Source organism: Callorhinus ursinus, unplaced genomic scaffold, assembly GCF_003265705.2.
Source record: "Callorhinus ursinus isolate GAN/ISIS: 27379988/994484 unplaced genomic scaffold, GSC_fseal_2.0 scaffold5, whole genome shotgun sequence".
NCBI lineage: Eukaryota > Metazoa > Chordata > Mammalia > Carnivora > Otariidae > Callorhinus > Callorhinus ursinus.
The window spans coordinates 38,551,904-38,573,701 of NW_027397067.1; the positions used below are offsets into that span (position 1 = coordinate 38,551,904).

General features: G+C 35.7%; 1 protein-coding gene across 1 annotated transcript in view; it reads right to left on the reverse strand.

Annotated features, from left to right (window-relative positions):
• Positions 1–21,573, reverse strand: part of CUNH8orf88 (chromosome unknown C8orf88 homolog) — a 35,686-nt gene extending 14,113 nt beyond the window's left edge. The window contains exons 1-4 of the mRNA XM_025870816.2: positions 21,436–21,573; positions 14,464–14,562; positions 12,444–12,517; positions 2,820–2,895 (exon numbers count right to left, since the gene is read on the reverse strand). Coding sequence (XP_025726601.1) covers positions 2,820–2,895; positions 12,444–12,517; positions 14,464–14,536 — 223 coding nt within the window. The 5' untranslated portion in view covers positions 14,537–14,562; positions 21,436–21,573. The remainder of the gene's footprint in view (positions 1–2,819; positions 2,896–12,443; positions 12,518–14,463; positions 14,563–21,435) is intronic.
• Between the last annotated feature and the right edge of the window lie 225 nt (positions 21,574–21,798).

The following is a 21,798-nucleotide window of genomic DNA, read 5'->3' on the forward strand; positions in this document are numbered from 1 at the left end:
AATTTGTACAGATACGTACACTATCAAGAGAATGAAAAGAAACTCTAGGAGAAAATATGTGTAAATTATATATCTGATAAGTATATATCTGATAAGAGCCTAATATCATATATCTGATAAAGGTCTAATATATATATCTCAAATACCTTATATACACACACGTACGTGTGTGTGTGTGTGTGTGTGTATGGAGGGGAAGAAAGGAACTGAGCATGCAGGCGGGGGGAGGGAGAGGCAGAGAGAAAATAAATGAAAGTGTAGTATCCAAAACTTGTAACTCAACCACAAAAATAAAATAACCCAATTAAAATATGGTCAAGGGACTTGGATAGACCTTTCTCCAAAGAAAAAATACAAATGGCCAATAAGCACATGAAAAGACACTCAAAATCATTAGTCATCAGAGAAATGTAAATCAAAATCACAACAAGATACCACTTCACACCCACTGAAATGACTATAATAAAAAAAGATCCTAGGGGCGCGACTGGGTGGCTCCGTCAGTTAAGCGTCTGCCTTCGGCTCAGGTCATGATCCCAGGGTCTTGGGATCGAGCCCCACATCGGGCTCCCTGCTCGGCAGGGAGTCTGCTTCTCTTTCTCCCTCCACCCCTCCCCATGCTTGTGCTCTCATGCTTGTGCTCTCTTCTCTTGCTTCTCTCTCTCTCAAATACATAAATAAAATCTTTTTTAAAAATTTAAAAAATAAAAAAATTTTAAAAAGACCCTAACAAAGACATCAAGAAATTGGAACCCTTACATATTGCTACTGGGAATGTAAAATGGTATAGCCACTGTGGAAAACAGTTTGGCAATTCCTCAAAAAATTAAACATAGAATTACCACGTGACCTGGCAAGTCCAATCCCAGGTGTATATCCAAGAGAAATGAAAACAGGTGTTCAAACACGACAAATATTCATAGCAACATTATTCATAATAGCCAAAAAGTTTACAACCCAAATGTCCATCAACTGAAAGTTAAACAAAATGTGACATATCGATACAAGAAAATATCATTTAGCCATAAAAAGGAATGAAGAATGAAGTACTGATACATGCTACACATGGATGAACCTTGAAAATCTTACGGTAAGTGAAAGAAGCCAGACACAAAAGGTCACACATAATATAATTCCATTAGAGGAGATGTTCAGAATAAGTATATCCATTAAGACAAAAAGTAAATTAGGGTTTGTCAGTGGCTGGGCAAAGGGGAGAATGGAAAATGACCATTTAAGGGGTATGAGGTTCCTTTTGGGATTATAAAAATGTTCTGAAACTAGATAGTGGTGGTGTTTGTACAATATTGTACTAAAAGCTACCAAATTATACATTTTAAAGTGGTTTAAATGGTGAATTGTACTTCAATTTAAAAAGGAGAAAGAAGAGATGCCTGGGTGGCTCAGTTGGTTAAGCCGCTGACTCTTGATTTCAACTCAGGTCATGGTCTCAGTGTCGTGAGACTGAGCCCCACATTGGGCTCTGCACTCAACATAGAGTCTGCTTGAGATTCTTTCTCCCGCCCCCTCTGCTCCTCCACCAGGTCACACGTGCTCTCTCTCATAAATGAAATGAAATGAAATGAAATAAAAATTAAAAGAAGAAAGAAACCAAAGAATTACAATGGGGTATCCCAAGATAATAGTCAAAGTACATTCCAGGACAACAGTACTGAAGAGTAAACAGCCCATACGAGAACAGGATAATGGTGGATTCTGAAAGAGAAGTCTCCTCAGGTGGAAAAAAAATACCAACTGATATATTTGTGCATAAGAAAAATATTATAGGTAAGTGTGACAGAGTTTTTGGAGCATTTAAGGGGAAAAGTTAACAGCAGTTGTACAGAAAAACAATGCAAACATTAGCTCCAAGAAAAATGATGGATTGTATGAAATAGATATGCATCTCTTGGCTAAGCACCTGTATTTACATAAAGAGTGGTAATTCAGTTAAAACTGAAACTTGTGAAATAACTATATGGTAGTGAGGGAAGATAGACAGGTAAAGAAGTGAGGGAACTGATGTGGAAGATGTTCTCATTTTCCAAAAGAGGCTGCCAATATCAAAAAATAAAAAAATTAGAAACAATTTAAACATTTTATTTAGAAATACAGAGTTAAATACTAGAAGAAAAAGCTAATAGAGTATTTTCATATCTTTTAAATTATACAGACTGACAAAAATTTGGAAACTAAATTAATAAATAATTTTTCTTTTATTAAAAAGTAGCTAGTGGGAAAGACTACTTGTTATCCCCAAGAGCAGTTCTTCCCTTCTGCTTCAGTAACAGAATTAGCAGTCTAGACAGCTAAAGATTACAATTTCCAGTCTGCTTTGTATAGTATGACTAAGTTCTGCCCAATGAGATATTCAGTGAAACTGATAGATGCTACTTATGGGTCATACTTTTAAGGAGAACTACCTCTCCTCCCCTTACCTCCTTCCTGATGGCTAGACAGGGAATATGGCGGCTGGAGGAAAAGCATTCATCTTGGGCAATGAGACAGAGCCATACATTAAAGTTGGCAAAGCAATGAGATTGAGTCCAATAACACTTCACCAGAGCAGAATGAATACACCAGCTCAATTATGAGCTATTATAGAAAATACAGAAATAAGCTTCTATCTTGTTTAAGCCTTGTTATTATGGTCTTTCTTATAAAGCAGTCAAACCTATATAGCATTTCTAATATAGACTGAAATCAACCGAAAGAATATAATAAAATTTCTTATGTAGATAAGGTTTGCACCTAGGCAACTATTAACAGGAATGCTAAGACTTCCTTATGAAATTTAGGAATTATGGTAAAAAATTTACCTTTTTTAACTGGAGACTGATGTTGCTGTTGTTCATTATCACCTTGAGAAAAGGCTTGCATTCCATTTGTCTTACACTATTAAAAAAAAAAAGAAAATATACTTTTTAACTATGGCTTAAAAATTTTATATAACCCTTTTTGTTTTACCATCCAAAACTATTTTCCCAAACAAAGTATTAGTCAAGACATATCTCTGGCCTAAATGATAAGCAATCTTGTAAGAATGCTTATTAAAAATAAGCAAAAAAAAACTTTCAAAATACATTCACATATATCTTTAACTATTTTGTCATGATTTTTTAACTAACTCCTCTTCTGATTCCATGCTCACCAAGAAGTACCCTGATTACAATTTAGCTTCCCATATATCTCCCTAGTGCATATAATAAACTAGTAGAACCAATAAGAAAATATGCAGCACAAGACAGTAAGATTTCTCATGATAAAAAAAAAATGGGTTTTCTGATTTTATAATCAGTTTCACAAATTTGGTCAATACAATCAATCCTTAAGATAATCTCTTACATTGACCCATTTCATTTTGTTGGTTGCTTTTGCTGTACAGAAGCTTTTTAGTTTGATGTAGTCCCACTTATTTTTGCTTTTGTTGCTTATGCTTTTGAGGTAATATTCAAAAAAATCATTTCCAAGACCAGTGTCAAGGAGCTATTATAGTTTGCAAACAGTAGGCCGTACTCTGAACCATCGTAATTCATTAAGGTAGGTTTCTCTGAAGACATCTATCCTGAAAAATGAACATCTCCACTCTATCAATCACTATAGTAGCAAGTTGTAGCCCATTCCTTAAACACCTGCAAATTCTACCAAGGTAACTCTGCAAGAAGTCAGAAAGATTAGTTATCTAGCCCTATGACACAATGAAGAGTAATGAGATAACCCTACAATACTGAGTCATCAAAGTAAGTTATCAGAAAAAAATCAAATTTTAGCAAAATCTTTAGTTTTAAGTAGAGGTAGAAAAATATAAAAATGTCAAAGATTTTCATTCTCCAAAGTTTCTCTTCCTGTTAGATTTAATAAACAACATGAACTACCATATGGCCCTTTTTAAAAATTAATTTTTTAAATTTGACAATTTCAGCAGAGGCACACTTCACTAACACTAAAATGCAAGACCTAAAATCAAATTCAAAAGTAAACTGTAATCTGAAAAAAAAATTAAGAAACAATTTCTTTTTAAAATAGTATTTAAACGAAGAAAATACTTAGGAATAAATTTAACGAAGGTGGTGTAATATTTGTACATGGAAAACTATAAGACACTAAAGAAACTAAAGATAACATAAATAAATGGAATGATATCCTATGTTCACAGATTGAAAGAATACTGTTAAAATGTCCTTACTATCTAAAGTGATCTACAGATTCAATGCAATCCCTTTCAAAATTCCAGTAGCATTTTCTATAGGTAAAGCAGTCCTAAAATTTACATTGAAAAACGAAAGTAGCCAAAGTAATCTTGAGTAAGAACAAAGCTGGAGGCATCACACTTCCTGATTTAAAACTATGTTACAAAGCTATAATAATCAAGACACTGTAATACTGTCATAAAAAGACACATAATGGGACACCTGGCCTGATCTCAGGGTTGTGAGTTTGAGCCCCATGTTGGGTATAGAGATTAGTTAAAAATAAAATCTTTAAAAAAAAAAAAGAAAGACACATAAATCTGTGGAATAAAATAGACAACCCAGAAATAAACACACCCCTATACTCAACTAATTTTTGATGAGGGAACCAAGAATACACAATGGAGAAGGGATAGTCTCTTCAACATACAGTGTTGAGGGGCATCTGGGTGGCTCAGTCAGTTAAGTGGCTGCCTTTCAGCTCAGGTCATGATCTCAGGGTCCTGAGATCGAGGCCCACATCAGGCTCCCTGCTCAGTGAGGAGTCTGCTTCTCCTTCTCCCTCTGCTGCTCCCCCTGGTTGTGCTCTCTCGCTTGCGTTCTCTCTCTCAAATAAACAAATAAAATCTTTAAAAAAAAAAAGTGTTGAGGAAATTGTATATCCATGTGCAAAAGAAATTTTATCCTTATGTTATACTATACACAAAAATGAATTGAAAATGGATCAAAACCTAATATAAGACCATAAAAACCATAGAAGAAAGCATATGGAAAAAGCTCCTTGACACTCGTCTTGGCAACGATTTTTTTGAATGACATCAAAAGCATAAGCAACAAAAGCAAAAATAAGTGGGACTACATCAAACCAAAAGTTTCTGTACAGCAAAAGCAACCAACAAAATGAAACAGCAACCTACTAAATAGGAAAAAATATTTGCCAACCATATTTCCATTAAGGGGTGAATATCCGAAATATATAAAGATCTCATATAACACAACAGCAAAATAATAATAATAATCTGATTTAAAAATAGGCAGAGGACCTGAATAAACATTTTTCCAGAGAAAACATACAAATGGCCAAGAGGTACATGAAAAGATGCTGGATATTGCTGAATCATCAAGGTAATGCAAATCAAAACTACAAGGAGATACCACCTCACATCTGTTAGGAAGGCTATTATCAAAAAAAGGTGAGGGTTGGCAAGAATGGGAGAGGAAAGGAATTCTTGTACAATGTTGGTGGGAATGTAAATTGGTTCAGCCATTTTGGAAAACAGTATGGAAATTCCTCAAAAAATTAAAAGTAGAACTACTGAAAGATCCAGCAATCCCACTTCTGGGTATACATCCAAAGGAAACAAAAGCCCAATCTTGAAGACTGTGCAATCCCATGTTCATCCACTGCAGCATTTTTCACAATAGCCAAAATAAGGACATAACCTACATATCCATCGACAGATGAATGGGATAAGGAAAATGTGGTAGATTAGATAGATGAAAAATATTTAAATAGACTATTATTCAACCATAAAAAGAGAAGAAAATCCTGCCATATGTTACAACAAGGATGAACCTGGAAGACATTATACTAAGTGAAATAAGCCAGACACAAAGACAAATATTGTATGATCTCACTTACATGTCAAATGTTAAAAATTCAAACTCATAAAATTAGAAAGTAGAATGGTGATTGCCAGGGGCTGAGAATAGGGGGAATGGGGAGAAGCTGGTCAAAAAATACAAATTTTCAATTACAAGATAATTAGGTTCTAGAGATCTAACATACAGCATGGTGGTTATAATTAATAATATTGTACTATACACTTGAAATTTGCTACGAGGGTAAATCTTAAGTGTTCCCCCCTACATACACACATACAAGTTTGGTAACTGTGAGGTGCTGAACGTGTTAATTAACTTGATTGTTAGGATCACATCACAATGTATACATGCATTAAATCATCAGGTTGTATACTTTTACAAAAAATTATGTTGTATAACCTAAATATATTCAATTTTTGAATCACACCTCAAGAAATCTGGAAAAAAAATGTACTTTGCCATTTCTGCATATATTAGCAACTAAAAATACTGATTATTTTGAATATTTCATAGCATGTAAGAGTACATCTAAAATTTCATAATTTTTTCAATTATATTCTTACAATAAAATCATACATCTTACAAATTTTACAATCTTACATAATCAAATCAATAAAATTTGAGAATTCTATAATAAAGATATGCAGGAAGTGTGATGGAAGGAATGAGTAGGAGTCTCAAACTTGGCTTAAAAATGTCAGGAAAGGGGTGCCTGAGTGGCTCAGTCGTTAAGCGTCTGCCTTCGGCTCAGGTCAGGATCCCAGGGCCCTAGGATGGAGCCCCACATCGGGCTCCCTGTTCAGCAGGAAGCCTGCTTCTCCCTCTCCCACTCCCCCTGCTTGTTCCCTCTCTCACTGTCTCTCTGTCAAATAAATAAATAAAATCTTTTTAAAAAAAATGTCAGGAAGGGCTTTACATGATGCTTAAACAATACTTGGAGGATTAGTAGTAGACTGGCTCGACTAGTGAAAAATGAATGTTTATGGAAGAAAAGAACAGCTTTCTTTTGGAAGTATGGGGTAATATGGCTAGTTTAGGAAATGGAAAAATTGAATAGGCTTGAGTAAAGCAAAATAAACACCAGGTCTTTTTTTTTTTTTCAAGTCAAGGCTCTTTGCAATTTATGGTACAATACCCAATATTCTATTTAGCTTTTTCGTACTTATAGCAAAAATGCTCCCATCTCCTGTCACTCATCTTAAACAAATGTACATCACTGAGATAACAAAGGAGAATGAGAAAAGGTAAATGCATATCAAACTCCACTCCTAGAACAAAAGTTAAACAGGAAAAAAACTAACTCATTGAGAGTAATTTCTGTAGTATAAAAGAGCTCCTACAAAACAATGAAAAAAAAAAGCCTATAATAAAGAATGGGCAAAAACCAGGAAATGGTAATACAGATGAAGGAAAATTCAAATTACTGGGTTTTTTTTAAGATTTTATTTATTTTAGAGAGACAGCAAACATGAGCCAGGGTTGGGGGGGAGCACAGGGAGAGCGACAGAGGGAAAGAATCTCAAGCCAACTCTGCTGAGTGCAGAGTCCAACAGGGGGCTCAGTCTCAGGATACTGAGATCACAATCTGAGCCAAAATCAAGAGTCAGATGCTTAACCAACTGAGCCACCCAGGCGCCCCTCAAATTACTCTTAAATAAATAAAAGATGGCTACAAAATCTTGACATTCCTCCCATCAACAGGTAAATTTTTTATCTCTTCCCCTTGAATCTGAGCAAGTTCTTCTCACTGCTCAGACAGATCTAATACAGCAGACATGACACTTTTGCTTATTTCCAGGCCTTAAGAATCTGGCAGCTTCCACCTCTTATCATTTAGAACATTAGTCATGGAACCCAGATGTGAAAAGCCCAAGCCACTTGGAAAGGCCATTTGTAGGTGTTCCTTCCATTCCACTGAAGCAGCTGAATCATAAGCCAATAGCCAGCATCAACTGTCAGCCATGTAAGTAAGCCATGTGGCTATCCAGTCAAGACTTTAAATGACTCCCATCCTAGATGCTACCTGACTGCAGCCACATTACTGAACTTAGAAAAAGGCCACCTGAGCTCAGTCAACCCACAGAGCCATGAAAAAGAGTAAGAAGCTATTGTTTTAAGTCAAAGTTTTCAAGTATTTTTTATGAGGTAATAATAAAAAACAGAGGTTAAAAGAAGTTATTCAGCAGAGGGAAGATAGTATCAAACAGAAACATGGATTTATACAAAGAAATTAAGAGCACTGGAAATGGAGTAAATAAAGGTGAAATAAAACACATTCTTTTATTTCTTAAGTTATTTTAAAAGATAACATGTGAAAGCAAAAATAACAGCAATGCATTATGTATTTATAGTACAAGCTACAGTAAAATTATTCCCATAATAGAACATGAATGGGACGGAAGAGTCTACAAAAAAAACAGATCTAATAAGTGAATTTAACAAGATCGATATACAAAAACCAATACTATTTATGTATCCTACCAGTCAGCATGTGGAATTTGAAATTTACAAAAAATACCATTTATAATAGTATCAAAAAATATGAAATGCTTATAAATTTGACAAAAGATGTTCAGGACCCCTATGCTAGAAAATACAAAAAAATGGAAAGATATGCTATGTTCACGAATCAGAAGACTCAATATTGTTAAGATGTTAATTCTTCTCAAATTAATCTTTAGACTCAATCAAAATTCCAGTAGACTTTTTTGTAGAAATTGACAAGCTCATTTAAAACTTATATGGAAATGCAAAAGACCTAGACAACTGAGACAAATTTGAAAAAGACTAAAGTTAGTGAACTTTCACTATCTTATTTCAAGACTTATCATAAAGCTACAGCAGTCTGTAAAATGTGATGTTGACAAAAAGATGGACATACAGGAGTACCTATGTAGTGTGGTGAATATAGTTAACAACACTGTATTGTATACCTGAAAGTTGCTAAGAAAATAAATCTTAAATGTTCTCCCTGTAACAACAACAATTGGTTAATTATGTGAAATGAAGAATATTTTAACTAAATTCATTGTGGTAAACATTTTGCAACATATAAGTATATCAAATCATCACACATCATATCTTAAACTTAGTTACATGTCAATTTTATCTCAATAAAGATGGGGGAAAAAGACATATAAATCAATAAAGCATAATAGAGTTTAGAAATAAACTCACACATGTATACTGATTTTCAATACTCTCACAATTCAATGAACCAAACAACCCAAAATCAAACAACCCAAACAAGGCAATCAACCCAAATATCAAATATATGCAAAATATTTGAACAGACACTTCACAAAAAAAAAAGAAAAATACAACTGGAACATAAGTTCATCAGATGCTCAATCTCATTAATCAGTAAGAAAATGCAAATTTAAAATACAATTAGATACTAAAATGGCTAAAAATTGGTAGGCTATGAAGCTATTGGAACTGGCAAATACTACTGGTAGGAATATAAGATAGCACAACCACTTTGAAAAACATTTTGGCAGTTTCTTATAAGTTAAACAAACTCCTCATAAAACCCATCAATTCCATTCCTGTGTATTGGGTGTATGTCCACACACAAACTTGAACACAATCATCCAGAGCAGCATTACTCATTATATCCAATATGTATATTTCATTTACATGACATTCTAGAATAGTCAAAACTAATTTACAGTTAAAGAAAGCAGATCAGTGGATGCCTGGAGCAGGAGGGAGCATTAGGGGTTAGTGGAAGCACAAATGATGAATGACTGACTGCAAAGAGATATAAGGGCACTTTGGGGGAAGATAAAAATGTTCTATATCTTCATTGTGGGGTTGGTTATGTAGGGTATATATATTTGTCAAAACTCATTGAACAAATGGGTTCGTTTCACTGTAAATTATACCTTAATAAAGTTGGCTTAAAAATATATATAGTTAGTAAAAAGTATCCAGCATGTATGTGGCACCTCTGACATAGGTTCTGGTAGCTTTTGCATTATAACTGAAGCAGCAGACAAAATTTTAAGTTTAGGAGTAAATTTAATTATATGATTTGGTTTTCCTCTATAAAATCTGCAATGTTAATATACTTTTTTACACATCAAGTTTTTTGAAGACGGTCAATGGTTCCAAAGAGAGTTATAAACATTACTATTGTATTAAGGGGGCATGCTAGCTGATAGAATAAAACAAAACATTACAATGACTTATTAAAAATATAAAGAGTAATTAAGATATCATGGTACTGACACACAGATATGCAATTAGATCAATGGAACAGATTAGAGCCCAAAGACCTTATGTATATGAAAACTTATTATACAATAAAGATGTCATAAATCTTTATGGAAATAATAGGTTATTCAATGAATTATACTTGAGAATTGGTCATCTACATTAAAAAATTAGATTTCGATCTCATATCTTATAAAAAAATCAATTTCAGGTAGACTATACCTGAACATGTATGTAGGAAAATATCCTTTGATGTTAACAATGGGAAGACTTCACAAACAATGACATAAAAAGTGAAATCATAACGAAAAACACTGATAATGACTACATTAAGATTTAAAACTTCTGAACAAAAACACCACAAAAAAGAAACAATTCTCTCATAAACCATATTCCCAGGAAAGAAAATATTTGCTCTGCATAAAAGAAAAATAATTAAAATCCAAAATACAGTTTAAAGGCATATAAACCAAAAACAAAAAGACAAACCCAAGAAAAACGGGCAAATGATATGAATTGGCAATTCAGACAAAGAGAAAATCCCAATGGCCAACTTAAACATGAAAAGATGCCCCACTTCACAAATAATAGAAAATTAAAAATTAAAACCAACAAAAAGATGTTTCTCAGGGGTGCCTGGGTGTCTCAGTCAGTTAAGTGTTTGCCTTCAGCTCAGGTCATGATCTCAGGGTCCTGGGATCGAGCCCCATGTGGAGCTCCCTGCTCAGCAGGGAAACTGCTTCTCCCTCTGCCCCTCCCCCCCACTCATGTTCGCTCGCTCTCTCAAATAAATAAATAAAAATCTTTAAAAAAAAAAAGACATGAGTTCTTATCCACTAAACAAGACAAAATCTTGAAGTCTGACAATAACAAGGCAAGGATGTAGAAAAATCAGACCTCTCCTTCATTGCTCATACAAATCACTTTGCAGAGTAATTTAGCAGTAAATAATAACATTGAAGATTACCTGTTAACATAGTACTTCTACTTCAGTTTTATAATGCAGAGAACCTCTCAAACATGTATAAAATATAACATATGGATGGATGTGCATAGCATTTATTATAAAACAGAAACAAGTGCCAAGCCCACCAATAGAAAATGGAACAAAAAATATGGCGTATTAATATATACAAAGATTTTTTGTATCAGCACATATAGAACAGCTTTATTCATTTTTAAAGTTGCCTAATATTCTATTTATTATGAATATATTTATGCTTGTGCATACATAATCCATTTCTGGAAGGATCTAGGTGAGAAACTGGTACAATGGTTAGTTTTGATCAGAGGAAGTTGGTGACTTGGGGATAGAGATTGCAGGGAAATTTTTCACTAAATGCCATTTTATATGTCTTCAATTTTCAATTTTGATGATTTTACTTAGTCAAAAAATTATGTCAGAAATTTTAAAATATAAACCTAAATGCAGAAAGAATGGCAAAAACACATGTGGGTATAATACTATTTATATAAAATTATAAAACAGTTGAAACAATTCTATTTGTTGTAGCAAAAGTACTAATACATTCATGGAAACAACAACAATTTGAAAATAATTGGAGGAGGGTGAGAAAAAAATGGGATGGTGGAGGGGCACAGTCCACAGGCACAGCCAGGAAAACTGTTGCATGTATGGAACGAGCATTTACTACATGCCAGACACAGTGCTAAGACCTTGGAAGCATTAGCTCACTGCTGCCTCCTCCTCACACTTACCTGTGAGAAAGACAGCTATTAGCCCCATTTTCAGGTAAGGAAACTGAGGCTTTGAGAAGTGAAAGAAATCACTCACGTTAAGGTCACAGGGCTGGGAAATGGCAGGGCTGGGGCTCAAGCTCATCTTCCTATCAGAACCTTGGCATGTGGCTACGTGCCCCTCAGGCCAGCCACCACCTCTCTGGGCCCATCTCTGGGACAAGCCTTACTGCACACATTTAATGCAATACTTGGGGATGGCGGGAAATAGAATTCCACTGCACAATGAACACTATTCTCATATACCTACATACGGGTGAGAAGAGGAGGGTGAGGAGAAGATGGGTTAGTGGAGGGGTAAGTAGGGGTTTTGAAATATGTGTTAGGTTTCTTCTTTAACATTTTTAGGTGGGGGAGGGGCAGAGGGAAAGGAAGAGAGAGAATCTTATCTCACAACCCTGAGATCATAACCTGAGCCAAAACCAAGAGTTGGATGCTTAACCAACTGAGCCACCCAGGTACCCCTCTTTAACATTTTCTAAAACAAATATAGCAAAATGTTTAGATTTGAAAATGCTGGGCAACAGATATAATTTCCTTTAATATATTATTGAAATATAACTTTTTAAAAAGTATATAAAGTACCTAGCATGGTACCTGGCACAGCACCATCTAACAAATGTTACTTTCCAGTCTGCAATGCTTCATTTTATTATAATTTCTAGGACTTACTCTGCTAACTCCACTTTGTAAGCACTGAGTGTTGCATGAATATTCATTTTGAAAGTTGAAAGGAAATACTGCTCCTGTTAGAAGGGAAAAAAAAGAAAAATACTTTAAATACCCATTACTTCAATAAATGATCTACAACCACCCAAAAACCTTAAGTATGCAGGATATTCTAGGTACTGTTTTAAATTGTTTTCTGATAATTCATTTACTTAACAAATATTTATTAAACACTATGAAATGTAAGCCACTGTGTTAGGGGACAGGTTGTAAGTGTGAAAAGAGTTCAGAGATAAAAGAGTTCATGGTCTATTTTAAAAGACAAGCTCATAAACAATTACTATAATAAAAACAGGTTATATGAGGGCTACAAAGAAGATACTAGGGGAGAGCAGACTGGGCTTTGTGATATAGAGGAAAGCTTCACAAAAGGAAATGATTCTGGGGGGCCTGGGTGGCTCAGCTGGTTCAGTGTCCAGCTCTTGGTTTTGGCTCAGGTGACAATCTCATGGGTCGTGAGATCGAGCCCTGCACTGGTCTCCACGATCAGTGCAGAATCTACTTGAGATTGTCTCCCTCTGCCCCTCCACCCTGCTCAAGCCCAGCTCAAGCTTGGTCTTTCTCTAACTCTTGCTCTCAAATAAATAAATAAATAAGTCTTTAAAAAAAAAAAAAAGTAAATAATTCTATCTATAAGTAGAATTCTCTGGGGATGTGAGCTAGCCAGGGAGTACAGAAGTATATTGAAAAAGGCCAAAATTAATTTCTGATTTACTAAGCTTTTCTACCTAATAAAACTACTTATCTCTGGATCTTAAGAGGATATAATTAAATGAGAGATGGGCCCACTACCTTTAACCCCTATAACAGACTTGGAAGGAAAGGATCAATGAAAAACTGAATCTGTACAGATAAGGGAGTGAGGGGTGCTGTAAAAAGGCTGGTCACAGAAAGGAGCTGCTGCCAATGGCTATATACCCTTCCCTTTAGGAGAAAATCTGAGACCTGACCCAAAACTACTGCTTCTTTAGCATACCAGAAGGAGATGGCATCAACACTGCTAAAGCTATGGTCCGGAAGATCCCTAATTTCATTTGTCTGTCTTAAGTCACAGCCATCTTCAGAGGAAACATGACCAAAGTAGAGACAATCTTCCTTGTAAGAACCAAGGATGGGAGAACAAATAGAAGACTGAGGAACTGGTGTCATTTCTATCTTTTCTGCTTCATCGCTGCACCCAATAAAAAGAGCTATTTTTTTCCCCTTTTCTAATCAGTTAGTTGAACACATGGACTAAAGAGTATTTTAATAGGATGGTGACATATATTTATATATTAATATTTAGGAGATATATACATTAATATTTAGGAGATATATATAACATATACATATAAACCTAAGTTAAAATACAAAAGCCATTCTGGCAACAATGAAAAAAATAAAAGGTTAATAATCCAATTAAGGAAAAAGTATTCCAAAAATTTGTCCAAAATACTAGTTTTATAGGCAAAAGAAAAAATCTTTAATTTTAGAAATTTTTGTTTAAATTTCCTGAAAAATGAGACTGTATGTCCTAGCACTGCCCTAATCTGTAACTGTTGTTTTGTTTGTATTCATTCATTTATTCATTCATTTATATGCTGTTAGGAATTTTTTTAAAAGGCTAATTCTCTCTTCAGCATGATTGCTCTGCAGTGATCATAATCACAGGGCACAATTTGTATTGAGAGTATCATTCTAAGCAGAAGCCAGTTAACCATGAAAATGAGACATGAAAAAAAATACAAAAAGTTGTTCTCAGGCAAGAGCCATTCTTCCTACCTTTGTTAGTCTGGTTCACTATGGATTCACAGACTATTAAGAGTCTTTTTCTTCGATTTTTAAATTCTTCAAACAAACAAGATTAGTTTTCATTATTCCTTAACCCACCATAAACAATTACTTCATATATTATTTAGCCTTTCACATACTACTTAGCTATTAAACAATTAATATTTAAAGATATATACCCTAGATTACTCACCAGGGGGAGAAGTCAGATGGCGAACAGGTCTTGCTGGTTGAAGCGGTTTACCAATCAATTTTTTGGTTTCCATTATCACAAAGACCTTGAGGTTCCATACTTTAGGAAGGAAAAATGTATCTTATCTTTTCAACAAGATGATTAAGATGCTTTTATATACATACATATATACACACACACACACAAAATTCATTTGAAGATAATCTATTTTTATAAGTTAAGGTGGAAACCTTAGACCCCTTTATACCATCCGTCACAGTGGAACATTCCCTTTTTTGAAACATTTTCCTCCCATAACTTCCCTGACTTTTCTTTTAGTTTGTTTCCTATTTCTTTGACTACCTCTTCTAACTTCCTTGGCTTATTCTTTTCTCCAATTAAATTTAGGAATTCTTCCAAATTTGGCTTTGATCCTCTTCCCTGACCTCAACTATTCTGATGATTTCAACTACCTATCTACATGATAAATATACCCTAATTTACACATTTAGCATCTACCTCTCTTTTAAATTCAATTCTATTTTTTAAGATATTTCTATTTACATTTTATCAGACACCTCAAATTCAAGATATCCAAAATCAAATTCATTACTTTGACTCCAAAGATGTTCCTCCTCTGGTATTCCTTAAAGTCTTCAACTGCCCCAGATCACCTTTGGTTAAATAAGATCTAAATAAGAGCCTCCATACCATAATTAGTCTCTAATTCCTGTCCATTCTACTTCCAAAGTACTTCTCAAATTTATTTTCTTCTTTCCCACCACTACTCTTTTAGTTCCACAGTAGCACTGAATTCATCTCCCTGATCACTCAGTCTGATTTAAATACTCCCTTCTCTCCTTATGTTCATGGGACACAGTGAATATGCCTACATCACGGCATTAGGGAACATCGTACTATACTATAATGACTGATTTGTCTTTTATACTTACAAAAGTGAGGAGAGCAAATTCTTTAAGTGAGGAACAATATTTTCATTCACACTTTCCCTGGCAACTAACACAGTACCTGGACTGGATCCAAAGTAGGTATAACACAAGCATTTGCTGAACAAATGGGTGAATATAACCTCTTTCTCTCCAAACTATGATCGCTTTACACACACACCTGCTCTAAAAACTTCAATTTCTCCTGAAGGAATAATCCTCCTGGATTATTCAGAATAGAAATAGGAGCCAACATCCAAGTGTCATGCAGAGTAAACCATTTACCTAAGTTACATTATTTAAAATTCAGAATAACTCTATCAATTAGGCACAATTAAAAGTTAGAGGTCGGGTCTCAGGTTGGTCTACATGGGTTCATATTATGGTTCCAGCACCTAGTTATATAACTATGGAAAACAACAGCCTCTGTATCCTAGGTTTGATGTGAAGACTAAATAAGATATATGTATATGCCTGGTACATAGTAAGAGCTTAATAATGTTAGCTTTATTATTTTTTTATAATCCTAATTTTACAGATAAGGCTTGGAGAAATCAGGTAACTTGCCCAAGGTCCTGAATCAAGGAAGTGATGGGATGCCCATGTCCATGCTTCTGGCCAGTAAGAATCAAGAATCTTGCCCAACCTTTTTCCTACCCCACACCCGGGCAGAACTGAACAGGTTCTCGTTAAGTACCCTTATGTGCTCACAAAACACCCCTGTGTCTATCCTCTTCCAATATGGTACTTACTGCACTAGTTGCAATTACCTATCATCTGACCATTAAATTATAGTTCTCTCACACAGGTATATTTCCCGTGTCTAGCACAGTGCCTAGAACACTGTGGGTGTTTAACAGATTGTTGAATTCATAAATATTATTTTGTTTCACCATATATTTATACGTTCGGGAGTTCTTTCACTCTCCCTGCTGCTCTTCTCCCAAAACGCTATTCATCTTTCAAGACCAAGGTCAAGTTCCTGTTACTTCCTTGGAAAAAAAGATCCTCATGTCCAACAGTAATGGAAAATAAAGTAGTTCACCTGAAGCTTTCTAGTTCCTAACACATAGTTGACAGTAAAATAATAATAGTAACTTATTTTTCTTTCTTCTTCCACTAGCCCCTACTGTATTTTATTAATTATTCTAAGATGTATCAGAGTAAATCCATTACATGCTTATTTGATTAGACTTGGTTAATTGAGGCTAAAAAAACTAGATCTTACTTATCTTTGTGTCCTAGTACCTACAACATAGTTTTACTAAATAAATCTATAAATTTAAATACCTCTTAAATATAACTAAAGCCTTCTGATGCCTGAATAGGACACAGATTTCCAAATTATAGTGCCTATTAAAACAAAGCCTAAAGTAAAATTCTGACTTTGTACCTGCTCATCCAGCAGTTGTAACCATATGATTTTAAGCAGATCATTACCCTAAATGACTGTTTCCCAAAGTAAAGAATAGGGTTAATAACGCTTTTAGCTCCAAAGACATGCTTTCATCGATTTAAAAAATGCCTCTGGACATAATTCAAATGTTAAAATCATAAATTTATAAACAACCTCTCAAAGTTAGCACTGATAACTAAGCACAAAATAGTTACTTTTTCTTAAAGTTTGGAGATAAGCCAGCCAGTTAATTAATTAGTTAATTAATACCTATCGAACTTTTGTAATGTGTCTCTTAACTGGTATTTCAACATGGCTATTAACAACCTTCTAAAAAAAACTAATGCGGTCTGTACTTGTTGGCAATACAACTTTGATATAATAAGAAACAAAAAAGTGATAAGCATAGGTAGCAAAAAAAAATACTTCAAATATTGAATATTTTCTATGCAGAAGGAAAAATTTTAAATAAGGACCAAAAAGCAATCTAATATTGTGTTATTTAATGTTTATCCTAGACATAATTAGAACCCTAATACTAGTATGTAGTAACTTTCCATCCTGTTTCTCCTATGAAACTAATGAATCAGACTACAATAGAGTACTTTGGCACACACTTTCTTGTTTTTCATTGCTCAGCTGAAATTGAGTTGATAGGTTGTAAAGTCCTTTCCAGTTGCTGAGCAGTGCAAATCCACAGTATTTAAACTAGGGATTTTCAAGAGTTGGGGAGTTACAGAACTATTATATGGTTTTGCAACACAAGTACATAAACAAAAAATAAAAGATCTTTTAATATCACCCACCCTTTCAATTTATAGTAGGAAAACTAAGCAAGGGCTCCAGATATATAAATTCACATCAGTTAAGGAAATGAGAAAAGATAATGCCAGATAGTATTCTATTTAATATTTTTTAAGTAAACTATACCTGCACAGAGATACTGATATTATAGGGAATAAGTTTGGGATGCACAGTATACAAAAGCATCATGTTATGTTATTGTTAACATCATGTTAACGTTAGTGTTTTAACGGAAAAGGCAAGTATTTATAGTAATTATCACTGTAAAACTGATCCAAAGGATCATAATCTATGAAGGACAGAACTCCACAAACCAAAGCCTAATTCTCAGTTTTGGTAAAAATAATAAAGACTTAACTGAACTAACAAAATCATTATATAAAATAACTTTAATCTTAAACTCTAAAACCTGCCTCACTCACCCAATGTAGAGCTCCAAATTTTCCTTTGAAGCTACTAGTACTACCTAGGGTAAGCATTTATGGTATCAGCTGTTACAAAGGACAACACTTGCAAAAGAAAAAGAATCCTACTAACGACAATGGATAACAAGTAGTGGGCCAATCATGGAGTTTTCTTTTAAACTATGAATATACAGCCTTGTAGCATAAATATTTTTTAAAGAACATTTTGATCCAATGTCTCAAAAATTTCATTCTATTAACACATGCTGAGAAACAGCTACTGAATAAAGTTTTTTTCCAAGTTTACACGTATTTAAAAAATCATCTTAAAAGGCCAACTGCTATGAATAGAATATTGGTCCACATGTCAGGAAGCTTTAGTTGCTATTCTACATCTAGCAATACTTAACTATATCTTAGGTTCCTTTTCTGTTTAAAAAAAATCAAACTAAATATGAATCCTAAAGACCAACCAATTCTGAAATTATAAATTAGCCTATTTTCTAAAATACAGTACAATGGGATAATAAGCACAGATACTGACCAATTGGGACATAATCTTACTATGCAACATATACTACTCTTTTTTAATTCAAACTCCATTTTTGAGGCCCTATTACATGCTAAATTCTTTATTTAGCATAGAAGAAAACCATTATTAGTAACCTTATAGATGTGAAACCTAATACTCAGAAAAATGAGATTCTCAAGTTCACATAGTATATATTTGGTAAAAATGAGGATTTAACTATAAAGTTCATGCCCTTGTCTCTAAACTTGCATGTTTGCTAAGAGACATCTGGTATTCCATGTGGACATTGCTTACTGGATTTTTTTTAATAAATTATGAGAAGGGACATTTATATATAAAGACTTGCTGAATAAATTGGTAGTTACTAATAATTTCCATTTCCTCAACTTATCACTTTTCTAGAATACTAAATAAATTATAAGATTACTATGCTTTCCTCATTCTGTAGACACGGTACAGTGCCTTAGTTATCATGGGTCACAACATAAGAAACATACATACCATGTACTGTATTTAGAAGCCAAATACTATACTTAAAATTTCCAACTTAAATTCTACATTTCTTTAGAAAGTGCTGATGGTTTTGCTGCAATTAAAAAATAAGATCAGGGGGGCGCCTGGGTGGCTCAGTCGGCTAAGCGGCTGCCTTCGGCTCAGGTCATGATCCCAGGGTCCTGGGATCGAGCCCCGCATCGGGCTCCCTGCTCAGTGGAGAATCCGCTTCTCCCTCTCCCTCTGCCTGCCTCTCTGCCTACTTGTGCTCTCTCTCTCTCTCTGTCAAATAAATAAACAAAATCTTTGAAAAAAAAATAAATAAGATCAGGGGCATCTGGGGCGCCTGCGTGGCTCAGTTGGTTAAGCGACTGCCTTCGGCTCAGGTCATGATCCTGGAGTCCCGGAATCGAGTCCCACATCGGACTCCCTGCTCAGCGGGGAGTCTGCTTCTCCCTCTGACCCTCCCCCCCTCATGCTCTCTCTCTCTCATTCTCTCTCTCAAGTAAATAAATAAAATCCTAAAAAAAAAAAAAAGATCAGGGGCAACTGGGTGGCTCAGCTGGTTAAGCGTCTGACTCTTGATTTCGGCTCAGGTCAGGATCTCAGGGTCCTGGGATCAGCCCTGCGACAGGCTCTGCACACAGTGGGGAGTCTGCTGGAAATTTTCTCCCTCTCTCTCTGCCCCTCCCCACCACACACACAGGCACGCATGCTCGTTCTCTCTCAAATAAATGTTTAAAAAAAGTATGAAAGGACAAAAAAATAGTTTTATTAGAACACACAAAAAAGGATCATATAGATGAATGGATATATACACATATATCTATATGTATACACACAAAGGTACATTGGAATATTAAGCCATAAAAAAGAATGAAATCCTGCCACTTGGAACATGGATGGATCTAGAGTATAATGCTAAAGCCAAATAAGCCAGTCAGAGAAAGACAAATTTCACTGTGTGGAATTTAAGAAACAAAGGAACAAAGGGGGAAAAAAAAGACTCTTAACTATAGAGAACAAACAGATGGGTACCAGAAGAGAGGTGAGTGAAGGGGATGAGAGAAATAGGTGAAGGGGATTAAGAGCACACTTATCTTGATGAGCAACGAGTACTATATGGAATTGCTGACTCACTATATTACACACCTGAAACTAATATAACACTGTGTTAACTACACTGGAATTAAAATAAAAAGAAATAAGATCATATAAAATTAAATAATCTGAGAAGTGAAAAGACCATGTTTTCATCTACCCCATATATATTTCCCATATAATAATCAGATAGGATTTAATCTCAATTTTCAACTTCAAAATATTATACAAAGTTAGGATTCCTTGAAACCACATGCTGCTCGCAAGTAAACAGCACAAACTGATAAACTGATAGATGAAAAGTAATATAAAGGAAATACAGGTGAGTAAGAGATAAACCAATTATGACTTAGGTGATAAAAGATATTTTATATTCCACAAATCAGGCTGCCACATTCAGGAAAAATTTAAACTATCAAAAAGTTGTAAGAGGAGTGTTCCATATTTTCCATTTCATGCCTTCTCTTTACAACGGATCAAAAAAAAAAACTGTTTTTCTCCGTGATGTATCTTTCAGTAGAAACAAAATTTAACACTTAAGTTGGATAAAACTGTCTAGATAATGGGTGCCTGTGGATATGTAACTTTGCCTAAATTATCAGCAATTAAAACCTTTTGACACAAATATTGAATAATTATATTGTAAACCTGAAACTGTTATATGTCAATTACATCTCAGTTTTTTTAATGGCATATCTTTACATATAAATTATGTGGTATATCTTCATATACTTTCATGAACCATTTGATTTTCTTCTGTGAATTAACCATATATGGTTTCTTGGCACTTTTTTTTCCTGCTGGGTTTTCTTTTCTGTTGAATATAATTTCATCCAATTATTAATTTGCTGTTTATTAATAAAAACAACTACAATAATGTCAAAGAAAAAAAAATTGCCCAAAATTAGTAGTGACGGTGCCAGGGTATGGGGGACAAAACGTCTTCAAACCATGCCACCACAAAGGACCAGGTCCTGGGACAGAGGGCGCTATGTACTTACTTTTTATCTGGCGTTTCTGTTTTTTGTTTTAATATGCCCTCAGCAGTGTAACTCTCCCTCAGCCACTTGCCCCTCGCCGGGGTAGTGACACCAGTCACTACCCTATCCTCTCGACGTGCTCGCTCCCTCACACTCTACAACCCACCATGGAGACCCTATGGGGCCCCTGCCTGATTTGTCCCGTCCGACGCCAGAGCCCCCCTCCCTCACAACTCTCCCGGTGTCCGACCTCAGAGACGGCGCCCACCGCCTCCTCACACCCGGGCCCGACTTCTGCCCCTCCCCCCAGTTCGGCTCATCCTCCTCAGCCACCTACCGCCTCAAGATCGGGGAGGATTTCGGGGCAGCAGCGTCGCCGCGCTCAGCCCAAACGCGGCGACCCAGCGCCCCGCTGCCCGTCGGGGAACGGCTCCCGCCGCGCGTCCGCTCGAGGCCGGGGGCGGCGGGGGGGACGGGGCGGGGGCGGGGTGGGGCGGGGCGAGGGCGGGGCCGACGGCGGCTACCAGGGGCGCGAGGCGGGCGCGGGGCGGGGCGGGGCCTCGGGTGACTGGCTTCGAGCGCGGCCTCAAGCCCGCGGGGCCAGAACCGTTAAGCCGGTCGCGCGCGCGCTTCCCAGGGCGTAGTGGGCGCGCGGGACCGGCGCGGGTTTTCTGGCCCCCGCGCGGCGTGCGGAGGAGAC